Source organism: Caloenas nicobarica, chromosome 4, assembly GCF_036013445.1.
Source record: "Caloenas nicobarica isolate bCalNic1 chromosome 4, bCalNic1.hap1, whole genome shotgun sequence".
NCBI classification, from domain to species: domain Eukaryota; kingdom Metazoa; phylum Chordata; class Aves; order Columbiformes; family Columbidae; genus Caloenas; species Caloenas nicobarica.
This window is the reverse complement of record NC_088248.1, coordinates 46,329,680-46,347,560: the sequence shown is the minus strand read 5'-3', so window position 1 is coordinate 46,347,560 and position 17,881 is coordinate 46,329,680. Positions and strand designations below refer to the sequence as shown.

At 36.3% G+C, this 17,881-nt stretch overlaps 1 protein-coding gene across 6 annotated transcripts in view; it reads left to right on the top strand.

Moving 5' to 3' along the window:
* The window catches only part of FAT1 (FAT atypical cadherin 1), a 110,870-nt gene that overhangs the window by 51,170 nt on the left and 41,819 nt on the right, over positions 1-17,881 (top strand). For 5 of the 6 annotated variants that reach the window (XM_065633179.1, XM_065633181.1, XM_065633178.1 and 2 more), the window contains exons 4-7: positions 7,145-7,206; positions 11,980-12,309; positions 12,839-13,049; positions 17,312-17,451. In XM_065633179.1, coding sequence (XP_065489251.1) covers positions 7,145-7,206; positions 11,980-12,309; positions 12,839-13,049; positions 17,312-17,451 — 743 coding nt within the window. Of the gene's footprint in view, positions 1-7,144; positions 7,207-11,979; positions 12,310-12,838; positions 13,050-17,311; positions 17,452-17,881 lie in introns of those variants that run through there. The other variant, XM_065633182.1, reaches the window with a different exon arrangement.

Genomic DNA, 17,881 nt, shown 5'->3' with positions numbered 1-17,881 from the left:
TGGTTTTATTGAGAGCTGTTAAGGTCCTTAGGACAAGGAGTAGTTTAGGAATGAAAACAAGTTAAATTGCTAAGAAACTATCTTTAAGACTATGTAAACCAAAGCTGTTCAGTTGCTTTGTGATATGCTTTCTCCAGTATGATAGCTGGTTAGGACTATGATCTTGTTTGTTTTTTAACTCGGCAGCCTGCCTTCATGGCGATATATTACAATGGCACACTGTGTAGCTTATAGTCATCATCTGTGCATGACTGGTAAGATGTGGATTTTATATTTTGTCAGCTGCAAAGCTGGAATCTATTCTTAAATCTCTCTGCTATGTTTTTTTATTGACCTCTTTTTATTAAGCAGTTTGTTTATTTTGGTTGTGAAGCCTTGTCTTGGCTTACATAGAAGACAAGATTTGACTACAGTCTTGCCAAAAAATATATCTGAACATCTTTACAAAGGAAATATGGGCCTTTTCTGATGATCACTGATTGTCAAGTAAGTTAGGTGTCTAAGTCATAGTTAACTTTAAATCAGTTGAAAGAAGACTGGAGAAAAAAGTCATTTTTCTGTGGCAGTGATGAAACAATCATGGATTATTGTGCTCATCAGTCGTTTTGTCTGTATTTCAGAAAGCGTTGAGATATTGGAAGCAGTTTAAAACAACGTCATAAAAGAAATTCCTGACAGTGAGACTTCATGCTCACTGTACTATCAGAAATGTCCAAGACATGACTTGATCACACTTAAGTACTTTCATGAAGAGGAAACTACTGATTCCAGTGGACTTCTTAGTCTATCAGACAAAAGAAAGATCTGTCTAGAAGGGAAAGCTGTCTTGAATTGCATATAATATGCTGTTTCTTAAATGAGGATGATTAGTAGGAAATCCTGCCTTGAGCTGCAACAGCATCTTTATCACTTGAAGAAACGTAATTAGTCTTTGACTTACAGAATGTATGCTGTAATTTGCTCAGTGCTTTAGGGTTGTGTTAGGCAGCAGTCAAACTAAGTTATTGTTACAGCCACCTATGAGTTTAAAATCTATACTTTCTTCAAGTCTTACACCGATTTATATTTTACAACCTTTTAAAGGTAATACCAAGATAATTGCTTTTAACATTTGTTACAAATTTGTAATTTTTGAAATTGAATTGGAGGAATGAGAGCTTAAATAAGAATTATTATTTATTATAAGTAAACTGATCTAAAGCTTTAAACTGATTGGTTTGCACTAATGCAGTCCAGAGAACCCATTTCTTCTTACTGCCTATAGTTTGCGTTCAACACAGAAGACAAAAATCTCATCAACAAAATGTCACCTCCCTTATATTAAATTCCAACGTCTTGTATCTCTTGAAGCTGGTGATAAAAATGTTGTAGCTCCTTTCCATATTTCCTTAAACCAAGGCATTCAAAGATTAAACTATATTTCTTTTCATACACTACAATTCAAATGGTGTTATACTACGTGCAAATCAAGCCTATTAGTTCAAATGCATTGGAGGCAGCATAGTAGTCTTTTGGATCGTGGTAGGTTAACCCTGACTAAACAGCCAAACTCCCACCCAGCTCCAGAACCTTTGTCATCTTGAGCTGAATGTGCAGTTGGGAAGTCTGTGCATATTTCTGAAAGCACAAATGCATGCTTTTGCAGGTATGCCTGTAGTAGGGAATGCATGAGAGAGAGAATGAGACAAAAATTTTGAGCCTTTCTCCTCCCCTTGCAAAGACCACATTTTCTGATTATACTTCTTTAATCAATGAGATCATCCATGCCATAAAAATAGCTTATAGTATGGAATTAATATTAACATTATTAACATGGTGCCCACCTAATGTTCTGTGAATTTGGATTTTTTTGTTTGGTTTGGTGTTTGGTGTGGGTTTTTTGGTTGTTATTTTTTGTTGGTTTGGGTTTTTGGTGGTTTGTTTTGTTGGGGTTTGGTTGGTTGGTTGGTTTTGTCTGTTTTTTGGTTTTGTTTGGGTTGGGTTTTTTGGGGGTCTTTTGTTTGTTTTTTTTAAGAGACTGCCATTTCAGCATTGAATGGAAGTTGTCGTTGATATGCTATTTTTCAGATATAGAAGTAATGTGATGTAACTGGGGACTGAGATGAAAGCTTATATGGGATAAAAGAAATACCTGCTAATATCAGCTTCCTTGTGCTGTTTTCTGTTCCAAATGTAACAGTTTTATTTATATTCACATAATTGAATATTATGGTTGCATTTTTATCTGTTTGTTTTAATACTGTTTAAAATAGAAATCTGAAGTAAATTTTATTTGAATACAATAGTAACTGTTTTGATTTTTTAGTAGACCTCACATAGACAGCAGATATCCCCACAATATAAACTCAAAGGAGGAAGGAAAGGAGAATACAATTATATTTGTTACCTGGTGTGGGCTACTTGTTTTGTTTTTGTTATGGGTGTTTACAGTTAGTTTCAGTTCATTATAGTACCTCTCCGGCTAGTGAGGCAGAACAGCTGTGGTTTATCCAAAGTCTCTCCAAATTAGTAAGCTGATGTTATGAAAATGTTTCTGATTAGGTGAATTTTGAATCATTACTAAATAGAAAATTGCACCAGTTCACTAGAGATACCATTTGCTCATCGTTATCTTAGAAATGTTTGTTATAAACTTGTGTTTTCCCAAGGATGCTTGAACCATCTTGCCATAGTGTGCATTGATTTCCAGGTAGAATAATAGTCAGTGGTGTGAATTACTGGAGCTCATTCTTCCTGTTGTTTGTTATGGGTTGGGTTTTTTTGGTGGCAGTTGTTTGTTGTGTGGTGTTTTGTTTTGTGGTTTGTTTGTTTTCTGGTGGTTGGTTGGGTTTTTGGGTTTTTTTTTTTTTTGAGACAAAACATGGCTGGGAACAAGAGGTGACAGAAGGAAAACAGGAAAATATGACTGCAAAACGATGCTCTGAGTCAGTTTGCTTCAAAAATGAATGTGTTGTCACAGTGATCTGTTTCTCACACATGCAGTTGTTTCCTCACTCAGCAATGAACAGATTCTCCCCATCACATAATAACGATTTAAAAACTGATTATGTACAGACTGCTTCAGAGCTAAATTGAAATCTTTTATTTGTCACTTCTGTGGGGATGTGATATATGCAAAGGTATGGTTATTCATTTATTTGTGTAGAGAGAGGGGCACAGCAAGGAGATCTCCAAACTGTTACAGAAAAAGAAAGGGAGCTCAATCTAAAAAGTTTGAGAATTTTTTATTTCAGTTGAAAGAGCAGAGTGGTGGCTCTTGTTGCAGGGAGCTGACTCAACGTTAGGTCCAAAGATTCTCTTCAACCATCCTAATGGGCAGTCACAAAAACCACACTGCATAGGAATGCTTGACCTTACTATCATGGCCTTAATTTAGAAAAACTCTTCAACAACTGATGAAATCTGTCAATGCAGCATTAAGCATTTTCTAATATACAAAAACTTGGAAAAAATGAACACACTTGGTGATTGCCAAGTCTTCAGCTGTAGTGAAACACTTCACTGAAGCTAAATTTTCATTTAGGAAAGTGTCTAGCAGTAAAGAGTTAAATAAAAAGAATGTCGTGCATGTGTATGTGATTCTAAATCCAGAAGCATTACATTTCCTTTGTTGGCATTAGTTTCTGCTGAATATACAGGATATATATGGTGAGGTCTAAAGCTTCCTGTTACTGGTCTGAAGTGTTTTAACAGAAGTGTGGCATGCTTAGATGAAAAGACTGGAAGTTTTAACAGATCAAAGCATATATATATCTTTTTTTTTTTTTTCTTACTGGATATTTTTTTGCTTACCTATTTGATTTGTATTGACCAGCTTCATTAATAGAAATTACATCTGGAATTAGACTTTCTTTACCAAACTGTAGTGTGTAGAGAAGTGGTAGAATTCTGTCTGGAGTGCTTATAGAAAAAGTGGGGGTTGGTTTGTCTTTCTTTTTTTTTTTTTCCTGTCCCCCCAAATATTAGTTGACATTTATTAGTGGTGGCTCCAGTCTTAATGGCTCTTGATGGGGAAAAAGTGGATAGGAAACTGTTGAAAGGTGCCATCTTTCTGCTTCCATGTGTTAGCAATTCTCTACTTGCTGCTGCTGTGGTAGATGGAATGTAATATTGTTGGAAGGTATAGACTGAATATTGACTATTCAAATAAATGCAAGCATAATGAGATATCTCTGGATTTACTTTATTCGTACTGTGCTTTTTGAGATCCTCCCTATCCTCAACCCAGCTATTCAACAGCCAACTCCTTTAGTGGCTCTGAAATTTACCCTTTTCTCTTGCAACTGTGGTGAGTCTCAGGGAATTAATGCTTCATGGGAGGGCTTGTGCTGGCTTTCTCCTGAGGTGCATGATAGAAAGAGGTGTTTTAGAGAGCTTGTGTTTCTTGAAGTCATCTACAAGTCCCTTAGCGTGAGGGAAGCAATGAGTCATCTACTCTGCCATTTGTTCATTTCCAATTAACAGTTCTGTGCTGTTCCCGTAGAGCCTGTGAAAAGGTGTAGCTTGACCAGCCCCAGCCAGGAAATTAGGAGAAAGCTTCATTTAGAATATGTGACAATAAATATTTTCAGTTGTCTTTGTTCACAGACCTGTGATCTCTATGGGAAGATATTACCTCAAGGAGGTTCAATACAGAGTTGTCATATCCCTTTTTTTTTTTTTTTGTCCCCCGCTTTGTGAGTTCACAGTACTAATGCAATATTTTTTCCTTGATTTTTTTTTTTTTAATTTTCATTCCCACTTTGTTTGTTATTAAAGGCAATTACTAAATAATACCAAAAAGATTTATCCTAACAATAACATACATATCTTCTATGTGTCTTAAAAGCATAAAAAAATAAAGTAGGAGATGATGATAGATCTTTAAGTCTAGAATACAAGGTATATAATGGATTTGATATAATAGCAAACCAAATTGCTGGAAAACAAGGGCAAATTTGACCGTAACAGGATGAGCCATTATTTGCAGTATCTAGTTTTTGAAGAATAGTTGTTTGAACTCTTGACAGCTGTGATATTGCTTTATAAAATTTTCTTCATTTTATTTAGTACAGGCTGTCTATTTTGTTGGTGTATGTAGACTATAACTCTGTTTTGACAGGAGCATTGAGTAACTATGCGCTGGTGGTATATAATTCTGTTTCTATTGGCCTTTTTAAGTTAAATTGAAGTCTTTATTGCTTTTCTTACCTACATGCTCTATTTTTTAGCTGCTGAGACAGAATTGAAGGCTTTTTTTTTTTGTTGTTATAGCAGATCAACCTTGAAAACTTGATAAAGGGACTTTAATTTTGCTTATAATAAGTCTTATTAATAATTTACACTATAGCTAGAAAAAGGAACATGGGATATGCGGCCAGTCTTTTGATGTTTATTTTGTTTTTGAAGGAATAGTTGCTTCCCTGGTTTTCAGTTTTACAATAAAGGGTCAAGACAGCAGTGCTTTCGCATCACTGTAAAAAGTGGGATAGTTGGATAAAAGCTCTTATGACATTGCAGCATCTTCTGTATCTAGCATATGCCAGATTCCTGCTACAGAGTGGCTAGTAGTGGCTTGAGTTGGGTGAATCCAAATCTTGGTGTTTGCTCCATGAAAAGCCAAGTTGGGCCTAGCAGGATTTACTAGCACAGGCTCAGTGCCATGTAAACACAATCGTGGTGTTTGTGGGGCCAACTTGTACCTGCAAACAGGTTAATAGCTTTTGTGCAGCAAATAAACTGAGTTATCTCTTGTGTCTGCATCCATGGCACAGTTAACTCACACTATAACTGAGAGTTGACTGAGTTTACTTTTCATGAAACTCAGCAGTTAAATTTTTGAACCTACTGTGAGGAAGGATTAATTCAAATAAGATCCTTTTGTATTTAGATTTCACTGTCTTTTTGTCACCTCTTAATGACTTTTTCATTTAAAGCAAAAGTCATCATGCCTTCCTAACCTTGCATCAAAGGTGGATCAGAGTCTTGCAACAAAATCTAACATCATGCATCAAAAACTTGTCCTCATTCTCTGCTATTGCCAACAGCACCTGTTTGACTCCTTGTCATTGCCAAATCAAGCCAACAAAACAAAATTGCTCTGGTTTCCACCATTAATACGTGTCATGGTTTAACCCCAGCTGGTGACTAAGCACCATGCAGCCGGCCGCATGCTCACTGCCACATGGTGGGCTGGGGGAGAGAATCAGAAGAGTAAATGTGAGAAAACTCATGGGTTGAGATAAAGACAGTTGAATAGGTAAAGCAAAAGCTGTGTGTGCAAGCAAAGCAAAACAAGGGATTTATTCACTGCTTCCCATGTAGAGGCAGGTGTTCAGCCATCTCCAGGACAGCCGGGCTCAATCACGCATAATGGTTTACTTGGGAAAGCAAACACCATCACTCTGAACGTACCCCCTTCCTCCTTCTTCCCTTGGCTTTATACACTGATCACTATATCATATGGTCTGGAACAGCCCTTTGGTCAGTTGGGGTCAGCTGTCACAACTGCATCTCCTCCCAGCTTCTTGTGCACCCCCAGCCTACTTGCTGGTGGGGTGGTGTGAGGAGCAGAAAAGGCTTTGACTCTAAGTGCTGCTCAGCAATAATTAAAATATCTCTGTATTATCAACACTGTTTTCAGCGTGAATCTAAACCAGCCATGTACAAGGTACTATGAAGACAACAAATTCTATCCCAGCCAAAACCAGCACAATGCATCTCTTCAGGTCATTCTTTTTCTGTTGTTATCACTAAAAATACAAACAGATGTTTCTCCTGAAGAGATTGGTAATTATTCAAATTATATGTGTAAGCACCCTTTGAATATGGTATATGAGCACCCTCTGGAAATAAGACTTCATGTGAGAGAATAACATACATTACTCCTGTCAGAAACATGACGTGCACAGATGTGTTGGAAAATTGAACTGCTACTGTCTTAAGGGCTACAACAGTTTAATTTTCAGATTGCAAATAATATTTTCATGGCCCTTAAGGATTGGAAACCTCTTACCCCTTCACTTGATGAAAGCATAAGCTCTGCAAAAATAGATGAGACCACCTAAGAAGAAATTGAAACTGAGTATATCAATAACTACTGGTTTAACTTTCATTCAGAGTATTTTCTTGAAGGATCTGATTGATTATTCTTTTATGTTTACAGGTCTAATTACAACCACATCTAGAAAACTAGATCGAGAGCAGCAGGCAGAACATATACTGGAGGTAAATAATTTCTTTAGATCTCTGAAAAACAGTGACTGTAAGTTTATCGCTCTTTTGCAGAGAGTTAAGTTTACCATGCTTGATTACCATATGAAGAATTTAGAGAACTGGTTTTCAGAAGTAATTTGATTATATGTTCGTTTTAGTGCAGTGCACAAAACTACCTATCTTGTAAAAACAGTGTGTTGGGACAGTTTTTTGTTTTTATATCTGTAAACCAAGATTTTCTTTCAAACAGTACAAAGGCATGATTGTTAAAGGAGGAGTGTGATTCTTTTTTTCTTCGAATGTAATTATTGTAATAGCTGTTTCAGCCTGCCTTTTGCTGAATATAGACCTCTGAAAAAGAAGTGCAGAATCTTTTTTTAACATTGAGAACACACACAGATTTTGGGTGACCAGACCCTTTTTCTTCGTAACGTATTTATCAATCACATAAGCAGATGAGTTGCAAAATATGTAGTATAGATTTGAGGTACAAGAGCATAAAAATCATCACACAATTCTTTTATTTAGCTGCATTTAATTGTTCACCTGGCATTTTTGTAATACCTAGTCTCATTCTCTGTCAAACAACATGAAAGCAAAACATGTAGATAACCGTGAGTTGTCCAAGTTTCACAAGGTTGCCATGCAGTCTGAGAGCACTGTACTTCACCTGCAATGAAGACTTAGTATTGACAGTGATACTTAGATTCTAAGCTTTATCTGTGACCTTTATTGTGCCTCACCTCCTGGATGACAGATGAAGGGCTGCAATGTGAGTCAGGAAAACTAACATTAATGCTAAAGAAGCAAGTCTGGACTTACTCAATACTCGTGAAATCTGTAGAAAGGTTTTCTAATACGAATGCAAGGACTGCATAGACGTGGAAGTGAATGTATTCCTTGATAGCACAAACTATCCTTTTGCAGAACTCTAGTGTACATATGGTCTTCCTAGCCCTTTTCTATCCTTTTGGTGCATTGCAAACTGGATTAATACAGCTATTGGACCAAATTTTTCTCATTATTTTCATTTATGCATCAGCTTTGGAAAGAGCTCTTTGCACTTAAGTAGCAATAAGGTGGAATTTCCTTTGCAGTGTGTTTCTAGTAGTAATAATAGCAAAGTTAATTAATTGGCAAATCTGGTTTAGTACTAGTCATGCTATTCCTGTTCATTGTAAAGAAATATCCTTATCCTTAAATCTGTTTGTGACATTTTTCCAGAGCACTTCATGTTAGTTATATCTTATTTCTTGAAAACTGCTATGTATATTGGTTGTAAAACTGGTAACTCACAACTTTTATTCCTGTGCATATTGTGCTGGCTTTTGTATTAGATTTGTACAGTAAACAGAATGAGCTTTGGATCGTTCTCTGACCCTGAAGCCACCTGGCACAGTATGGCTTTGATTGTTTATACCTTACCCCTGGAGCAGGCTGGCAAGTCCATGTTGCCTGTTGAGAATGGTGCCTGAATAGTGTGAACTGTCATGCTGCAGCTCAGCAATGTGTGGGAGCGTGCTACTTGCTCTGGGCCAAAACTTACGCCAGAGATCACAATAGGAAGTGTAATGTTATGGGGAGTTGTCTGCTAGCAGTCATGCCTCCTAATTTAACCTAATTTATTGGAATACATACAGAACTTAGAAAGTTGGGTTATGTTGGTTGGTTGGTTTTTTTAAGGTCATGGTATCACACAATGGATATTATTAATCCTCCTGTTTTCAGCATTCTCTATAAAGATAGCAGATTAAGCTGATTGCTCTTTAGGTTGGAATATTGCCCATTTCCTGCTGGTATTGTTTATAATTTCTTCATTTTTCCTTCATTTTGAATCCCAGCTTTTTGTTAAATTTTTAAATAAAAGTCTGTGATGTATCCAATAGAAGAACTCTTAACTACAGAGCAATAATGACTGGTAGCGCAGCCCAAAGTAGCAGTTTTCCCATTTGTTAGTTTTATGTTGACACTTTGGAAAATAAGTTGGAAAGAAACCCAGAAATGCACAGAATGGTGGGCAATATTATGAGCCAAGTGCTGACCATCTGGCTAATTAATTGAGCATTGAAATGTTGACCAGATGGGTTGGTGGGTTTATTCCTTGTTTGCTATTGAATTTGATCCTTGATTGCACTCCTGCTTACATAATACTAATTAATATGCCTTGTTCTTTTATTCCCAACTTTTAACTATTTTCTGAGTGCCAAATGGCACGTTTTTGTGCAATTATTTTAGGTTAGCTTTATATTATGCACTCATATCTTAGTATTCTGTTTGTTATGTCAGTAATGCATTCAAAACTGATGTTACATTCAAATCAAACTAGATTTTCTTCAGATTTTCCATTTACTTGGCTCAGGGCAATGCTAATTTTATTTTAACAGACAAGTTATTCCATACCCCCTGGAATTCCCTCTTTTGGGATGTGTTTTGATTTTTTTAGGGTTTTTTTTGCAAACTGAAAGATATGTGTTGGTGTTCCATTACAAGTACTAAAGGGAACAAGTATTCATATATGTGGAAATCTTGCCATCTGTTAGATGTAGATTTGTTGTGGAAATCACTTTACCCCTGTTTTTTCATTTCCTTCATGCTTGCAAGTTAAACCACGTTTCATTCATATTTTCTTTTTTTTTTTCCTAAAATAGATGAAAAAGAGCAAAAAGAAGAATATCTGATCATGTCTAGATATGAGTCTTGTCCTCATTGTCAATGTAAATTTCTTGTTTTCATCAGGGACTCAATTCTAGTCTTCATTAGTATTCTTTCCATTATTTTGTATCATGCTATACTTGTATCCTTGTGCTTTTCCATAGTCAGATTTTCCAGGGCATTCTAAGAACCAGTGAAGGAATTCACCACTCACATTCCTGAAGAAAAACGCTTGTTCTTCCCACATTGGGGTGGGCTTATTGGAACAGGAATATCCTATACCAGTGGTGTGTAGGGTATTTTGTTTGAGATTGTTTTTGTTTAACACCCTCCACAGCACTGATCTTCCCTGTAATGTTTTCCAAGTGCTACTGTAGTGACTGACTTCTACATGGAGCTTCCTCCCAGCAAAGGCTTGCATCTTCCTCGCAAACTCAAAACCAAAATAAAACTGCAGGTTTTAACACATTTGCCGTAGAATTTATTGTTAGAAACCTTAGGTGTTTGATCTGGTTTTGGTTGTGGGTTTGATGGGGTTTTTGGAGGGTTTTTTGTTGCATTTCTTTGACAAGTATCTTTTGACAAGAATGGTAGAATTAGATGAGCATATCTTTGATTATTAGTTTCCTCTAATCACAGGAGGGCCAGCATAGGTGACCCTTAGACATGCCTGTGTGGTTCTATGCAATAATAAGGAGGGTAAAGTCAAGGAAGACAATTATAAATGAGGAGGGAAAAAAGTGAGAGAAAGAAAATGAAAAAGGGAGACTACAGAAAGGCTGAGGAGGAGTGTTGCACTTAGTCATGAAATTGTTCTTTAAATGAGAGACACAATGATGAAAATTTCACAGCTAAAACCAAAACCAGCCCAACAGAAAAGAAAAAGAACATGAAAGAAAAATGTCTTTACTTATTGTTATTACTTAGATCTTTAATGTCATTTTTTTTGAAAGACATCCCCCTCAGAAGCCGAGATTTAGCCAAACTGCTAGAGGTCAGGTAATACTGCTATCAGTGAATAATTTGTATGTGTTTTAAATGCTCTGTGTGATAGGAGTTAAACTCTCCCTTGAAAATGTTTGGCGTCTGCCTGAGTCCAGTGGTTTTTACGTGGATGACAAAGTGCACCCAGAAAATGATGGGCCCAATTCCGTAACTTTTCTGCTAACTGAGCTCTTTCAGGAGACAGGAACATAAATCTCCTGTATTTTTATTCATTGGAATAGATACTAAAGTAATTTACAAATGTTCATATTTAGCCCCTTGTTAACCAATAAGGGATTAAATAGGTAAAAGGTAAGATAATAAGGTAAGATGCCTGTAAATGAACTAAGATTTTTCATCAGTTCGAGTAGATACGGATATTCTTCTGTTTACTGACTGCAAATTAACACAACTCCTTTATTATATTTTTGTTCATTACCCATGCCAATTACATCAGCTCAGTCCTAGAATTAATATTGTAGAAGATTTTGTACTCATTTCCTGGCTTTTTAGTAGAAATTCTGACTATTGCTGAAAGAGCAGACTTGGTTTAATTTCCCATTTCATTTAGTCCCTGGAAATAGATTATATTGTGTCTTTCTTAAAAGGCAATTTTTTAAGCTTCTTTCAAACAAAATAGTTATTTTATGTCTTAAAATATGGGGAATTTTTAGTGCATAGGCCTGTCACATTCTGAAAATTATATTCTTATTAATTGCTTCTTTTGAGGTGTAAAATCAAATTATATTGAAAAGTTGCAAGGAAACACTAGGCTGGAAGTATATTAAGTTCTTATTACAGTGAAGCTATTATCAGAGATGCTATACTTGTGTGCTATTCCTGTACTCAAGTTAATATTTCAGTTACAATGCTGCAAAAAAGTGAAATAGATTTAGTATGTATCTGCCAACTCCTACATGCCATATATCAAGTGTCAAAATGTTAGGATAGTAGCAGAATAAACTTTTGTAGTGCCTTTTCTAAATGTTTACCAAGTAGCTTTACCCAATGGTCTTTTAAGTAACTGAAGTTAGGCAATTACGTTACAGTTGTAGTAGGAAGTTGTAGGAAAATCTGATTTTAAAGAGCATTGTTAGAAGGACCATATTTGAGCTGAGCACTAACCATATCCTTTTCTAATAAAAACAGGTAACGGTAACAGACAACGGTATTCCTCCAAAATCAACAATTGCACGGGTGATTGTGAAGGTTTTAGATGAGAATGACAATAAGCCTCAGTTCTTGCAAAAATTCTACAAAATCCAGCTGCCGGAGCGTGGTAAGCCAGAACGAGAGAGAACTGCCAGGAGAGAGCCGATCTACCGAGTTATTGCTGCAGATAAAGATGAAGGCCCCAATGCAGAGATCTCATACAGCATTGAAGATGGTGATGAACATGGCAAATTCTTTATTGAACCGAAAACGGGAGTGGTTTCGTCAAAGAAATTTTCTGCAGCAAGGGACTATGATATCCTTTCAGTGAGTCAAAATCTTGTATATCATGAATATATGAAGCGTTCTCTGTATTATCATCACTTTTTATTCAGCAGCTGGCAGATGAATGACTGCAGTATCTGAAGGAAGAAAGTTTCGACAAATCCAGAAGTATTGTTTTGTGTGTGTGTTTTGTTGTTTTGGTGGTTTTTTAAATGATCATTTCAAATGTTTGTTTTGAAAAAGTGAATCAAGAAGCTGCTGTTCTTTTCCAGAACTTGACAGATAATGAACATCATGAGGGAACATAAACAGTCAGTTTGACTGTCTTTTAGGAAGAAAGCAAAATAAAAGTGAATTTATGGTTACAGCTTATGCTACTGTCAGGTGCTGCATGCTTTTTCTCCATTCACTGCCTAGATAATGAAGGGCAAGTGGCACTTTGAGAGACACTTAACCTTTTCGGATGTATCTCACACAAACAAACATGCTTGGAGCTTATTACTACTTTTCCATTTATGTGACATAATGATTTATGTGATCCTGTAGCCTGAAAGATGTGTCTGTTTCACAGATTAAAGCTGTAGATAATGGTCGTCCACAAAAATCATCAACTACACGTCTTCACATAGAATGGATTCCAAAGCCTGTCCCACCCACAGAGCCTATTTATTTTGAGGAAGCATTTTTTTCTTTTACGGTGATGGAAAGTGACCCAGTTGCTCACATGATTGGTGTAATAGCTGTTGAACCTCTTGGAACACCACTTTGGTTTGACATAACGGGTAAGGAGCCTTAACAGCTTTTATAATTAGAAACAAATGCATGGACTCTCAGATACTGGAGGGCTCATTGCAGCTTGTTTTCTTAATCGCTTTTCTAAATAATGCAATGTTTCGGTGTTCTTTAGCTTGTGGATACGTATTTTTCCCTTATTTCATTATAAATCAAAGTGACTTCAAAATTTTTATCAATGCTACTACATATCAAAAATTAAAATTACATTGCAAAATAACTGCTGTGTTACAGTTTTGGAAATGACTTATGAATATTGTGTCAGTGAAATTAAAACCAATCAAATCAATCTCATAGACTGTAGGATAGGGAAAGAAATAAAACACCAGTTTTGTGTAAATTGGGATAGGACACTCAGATTATAGTGTTCACATTGGTTTCTTGTCTTCTGGGCTGCTTCTCAGTTTGCTCTTCCTTGATTCAATACTAAAAGGAAAGCTTGCAGTGTTCCTAACTCCAGCAAACTTCTTCCTGTACGTGCTCTTACTACTATAGCATATCTCAGCCTCTTACCAATGAAAGGGGAATTCTAATCACTAATAAGACTATATGTTGATGCTGTGTTAACAAAATGAATAGTACTTTTACATTTTAGACTTACTCAGTAGATCTGTGAGCACCAGGAGTACACAGAGTATTCACAGTATAGCTGATGCTAAAAACAAGTTCTGTCTTGTGTTATGTGTTTCAGAATCAAGGAGAATAGCACAGCCTTGTTTTAGGAAAGGGATCTTGTAGTGAACTGTTTCTGGTCTTAAGGTAGCCCCTATCAGATTGGGACTTTTCACCTTGGTTGCTGCTGAAAACTTTAGCTATGATTATGGTTTTAAGTTGTTGGGGAGAGCTTTTTTTGAATTATTTCTTTTAAAAGTAATTATTTTTAAGGTCTGCTTTGACGGTGTGTATTTTCTAAGGCATGCTGAGAACAGCAACAATTAAAAACAATGTTTGTAAAACTTATATATGTAGCAGGAATATATAAATGCCAAATACTTGAGGGCGTTCTCAGAAAACTTTCAGGCACGTGAGAACAGACACAACTGTTCCATAAATACATGCTTTGTGCATGAACAACCTGTGATGACATTGATAGTCACAGAAAGTTAGAGACTGAAAGGGACCTCGAAAGATCATCTAGTCCAATCCCCCTGCCGGAGCAGGAACACCCAGATAATTTCTAATGTATTAAATATTTACATAGGCTTTTTTGAGTGGTTCTTTCGAATGTATTGTGGGGGAAAAAAGATGTTCCTGTCCAAATAGATCATAGTTGAATAAAAAATGTTTGGATTTAGACAAACCAAGGGGTTAGAGATCTCTACAACTGTATAGAGGGAGTAAAAAGTTCAGGGTGCTTCCTTGCATTCTCCTAGCGGCAAAGCTCTCTGCTTTGGAGGTATTTTGGAATTGAGACTACTCTTTTACTGTTCTCCCAAACATACACACGCATTGACATGGGAGTAGAAAAGCAGAAAATATAAAAATAACTTAAGTGAGCAGGAGGGGAGAAGGTTCCATGTGCTCCAATTCAAACGGAATCATCCAGTCAACAGCAAACAAACATCTGCAAACCAAAAAGAGTCCATTAAAGGGAAGGTCAAGAAAGGGATATTGTCAGAAAAAGGTGAGTGGTTCATGGAGATGAAAGAGCATAGATAGAAGAGGCCTCATAGGTCTTGAGAGTTTCCACAGACTAGAGCAATGGTGTTTCCTGGGATCTTTAATTAGCAGAATTTGTTAATTAGATAAAGGACGTACTGTTCTGTTTAGTTTGCTTCAGTTGCTGTGCACTGTGAACAGTGTGTACCTCTGAACAGAATTCTGATTATAGTATTATTTTAATTTGCTCCTTCTAAGTATGCAGCACATTTACAAAATTTTTATTGTGTGCTTAATGCAGAAATTAGATTATCTTTTCCTGCTGTTTTTAGAAAGACATACAGAAAACTCCAAGGGGAAAGAGCAGAACTTGTCCATACGCTGTAAAATAAACCATTTTATTTTCACAGGAGTTGGACTTGATGATCCTTGTGGGTCCCTTCCAACTCAGAACATTCTACAGTTCTATGACTGTTTTCTTAGTAAAAGTGTTTTGGAAAGTATGTGATCATGTTATGAAGTTATTGGCTACTCTTGCAGGCGGTCACTTTACTGCCCTCTTTTACTGTTTCTAATAGCATGAATTAATTTGATTGACAGCTTTCCTTTGTGTTCTGTGCTTGCTTTCCATGCTTTCTTTCTTTTTGGCTGAGCCAGGAGACAAGCTTGCTAGTGAAGTATTTTACATCTTTCAGATGGCTTGTGACCTGAACTGTACAGCAGAAGGTATCTGCTGAGATCACATAATTTATTACCAGATTATGAGATCTGAAATGAAAGCGTACATTTATAAAATATTTATTTTCTTAACCCTTCGGAAATCAAAGTGCTCACAGTTGCATTTGTGACAGGTTCGTTTTTGTTTTGTTTTGTCGTCATTACATTTATACAGCATCATTTCAGAGCATCTAGTTTTGGCTTTGACCAAAACTGTTGCTGTTACACTTCCAGTGTACCAGATGCAGAAGTTTGGGTTGAGTTCTGCTTCAGTGGATTACCAGATATGACCACTGCTACAAGAATTAAGCAAGGCTTTGTGATTTCGTTGATAAGGAAGACAAAAAGTTCGTTTAAGAGCTCGTCCTCACATCAGGGAAACTCAATGAACAGATTCATATCCATTCACCCTACTCTCATCTCTTGCAATGGAGATGACTTCATGGAGACATCTCAGCCATCTGAGAAAATGCTATGGTGTGCCAGCTATAGAAGAAATGTTAGACTCGCTTTCTGAAGCTGACATATTGCACAAAGCCCATTAAAAAATTTCATGTACACCTGTTAAAAAAAAGGCTGCTGCCTTTCTCTCTGTCCAGTTTAGATCATTTGTGTGGTTCAGAAACTACTGCTGGGCCAGTAAGTGGAGTTGGCTTTTAGTTAACTAGAAAAATTACATTATCTTTGTCATTATCAAATATCTTAAATCCAGTGAAGCAGAATCCACCCCATATTTCCTAAACTGATGTCTGTCGTGCAGTGGGACCTTCTAAAGGTGAAATTGTTTTTATGTGTGAATGGGGGCCCATTTCAGTTCTGTTACTGTTCTTTCTTGGATTAATTATAGATTTGCAACCTTTGGAACTTCACTTTCCCACATCTAGCCTTGGCTTTTCATAAAAGGCATTCAGTGATTTACAAATCATAGCATGTAAAAACTCTTTAAAAAAAAAAAAAGACACTCAGGTGCTATATTTGTGAAATATAATTAGAAAAATACATGCACATAATTAGGAGAAATTGCTTTGCAATTTAGCAATTTAGCTCTAGCTTGACCTAAATAAAAATTGATTCTTTCATTTTAGGCATTTTATTGAAAGTTCTAAAGCAATTGTAGCTAAATGGCAGTATTTATTATTGTTAACAATATTTGGACTTAATGGACATTGTATTCTCATGACAGTCTGCTCGGGGTGGCATGATGATGATCAATTAAATGTTTAAATGGCTGAGTGTAGCTATTGATATACACAGTTATTTAACTGTATTTCAAAGGGTAATTTGAAAGTTGCACAAGGGAATTTAAGATAATTTGCTTCAGAAAAGGAGCTTGGCCATATTTAAACATTGGACATTTAAACATTTAGCACTCATCTCAGTAGGAGTTCGATAGCGAGTTCTTTAGACACTCAGCATTGAGTTGAGAGTCCTTTGGAGGTACTATAGGTTTTTCAACCTTACCTATAGTCATATATGAGTATAGTACTTTGTACTCTGATCCAGAAGACATAAATTTGACTGTATGTCTGAGTTGGGATTTTCATTTATTTTGATACAAAGTATGATTTTCACTAATTAGCCTGACAGCATAAAATGAACTATCATATTTCACCTAGTAGTTCTCAGTTTCCTGCTCTTTTGAATCTTTAAATTCTAGTTAAAAAAGAAAAAAGTAGCCAATCTTGCTAAGAATCTGCCTGCTAAATTTCCATAAACGAGGCCAATCAGCTTTGTCCAGAACTAATCAGTTTTAAATGTCTGTAAGTAGCAGTATATCACATTACCAGGAAAAAAAGGGGATCAAAATAAGTGTGTGTATATGTGTATATAGTTCCACCTTCATTAAGCATCTGAAGACAGAACGTGTTCGTACATGAAAATAATGCAACAGTGCTGTGTTTTATGAACTGCTTCCCCTCCCAATTTCTTGAACAAGGTGGCAACTATGACAGTCGATTTGATGTGGACAAGGGCACTGGAACTATCATTGTCGCTAGACCTCTTGATGCAGAACAGAAGTCAAATTACAACTTGACGGTAGAGGCAACAGATGGAACCAGATCTATCAGCACGCAGGTAATGGACTTTCTAATGAAGCACTTATAGAAGAAGGATTTTGTAGCTGGGGGAGCGTGGAGGGTGTTGCATTTTCTTCTTACTATTTTTTTTCATCCTGGACAATGAATATGGTTTATATGAATTAGGGACTCTCTCTAAAATAGAAGTGGATTCTGATACTCATAGACCCATGTTGTTTGGTGGTCCAGGTAGAATGTTGTGTGTTAATGTGCTGTAGTCTGAATCAGCAGCTTTTAACTCATATCATGTTCCTACATTAACTGAGTAAATAAAACCAGAAACTAAGCCTTTCCATGCATTGTTTACTCACAAGGAAAGGATAAATACTTATTTTCTGAATTACTCCTCTTTATCCAGCTCCCCTAAAATTACGAAATAATATGATTACTTCGCTTCACATTTTAAAGATGACAGTTGTAGGTTCTTC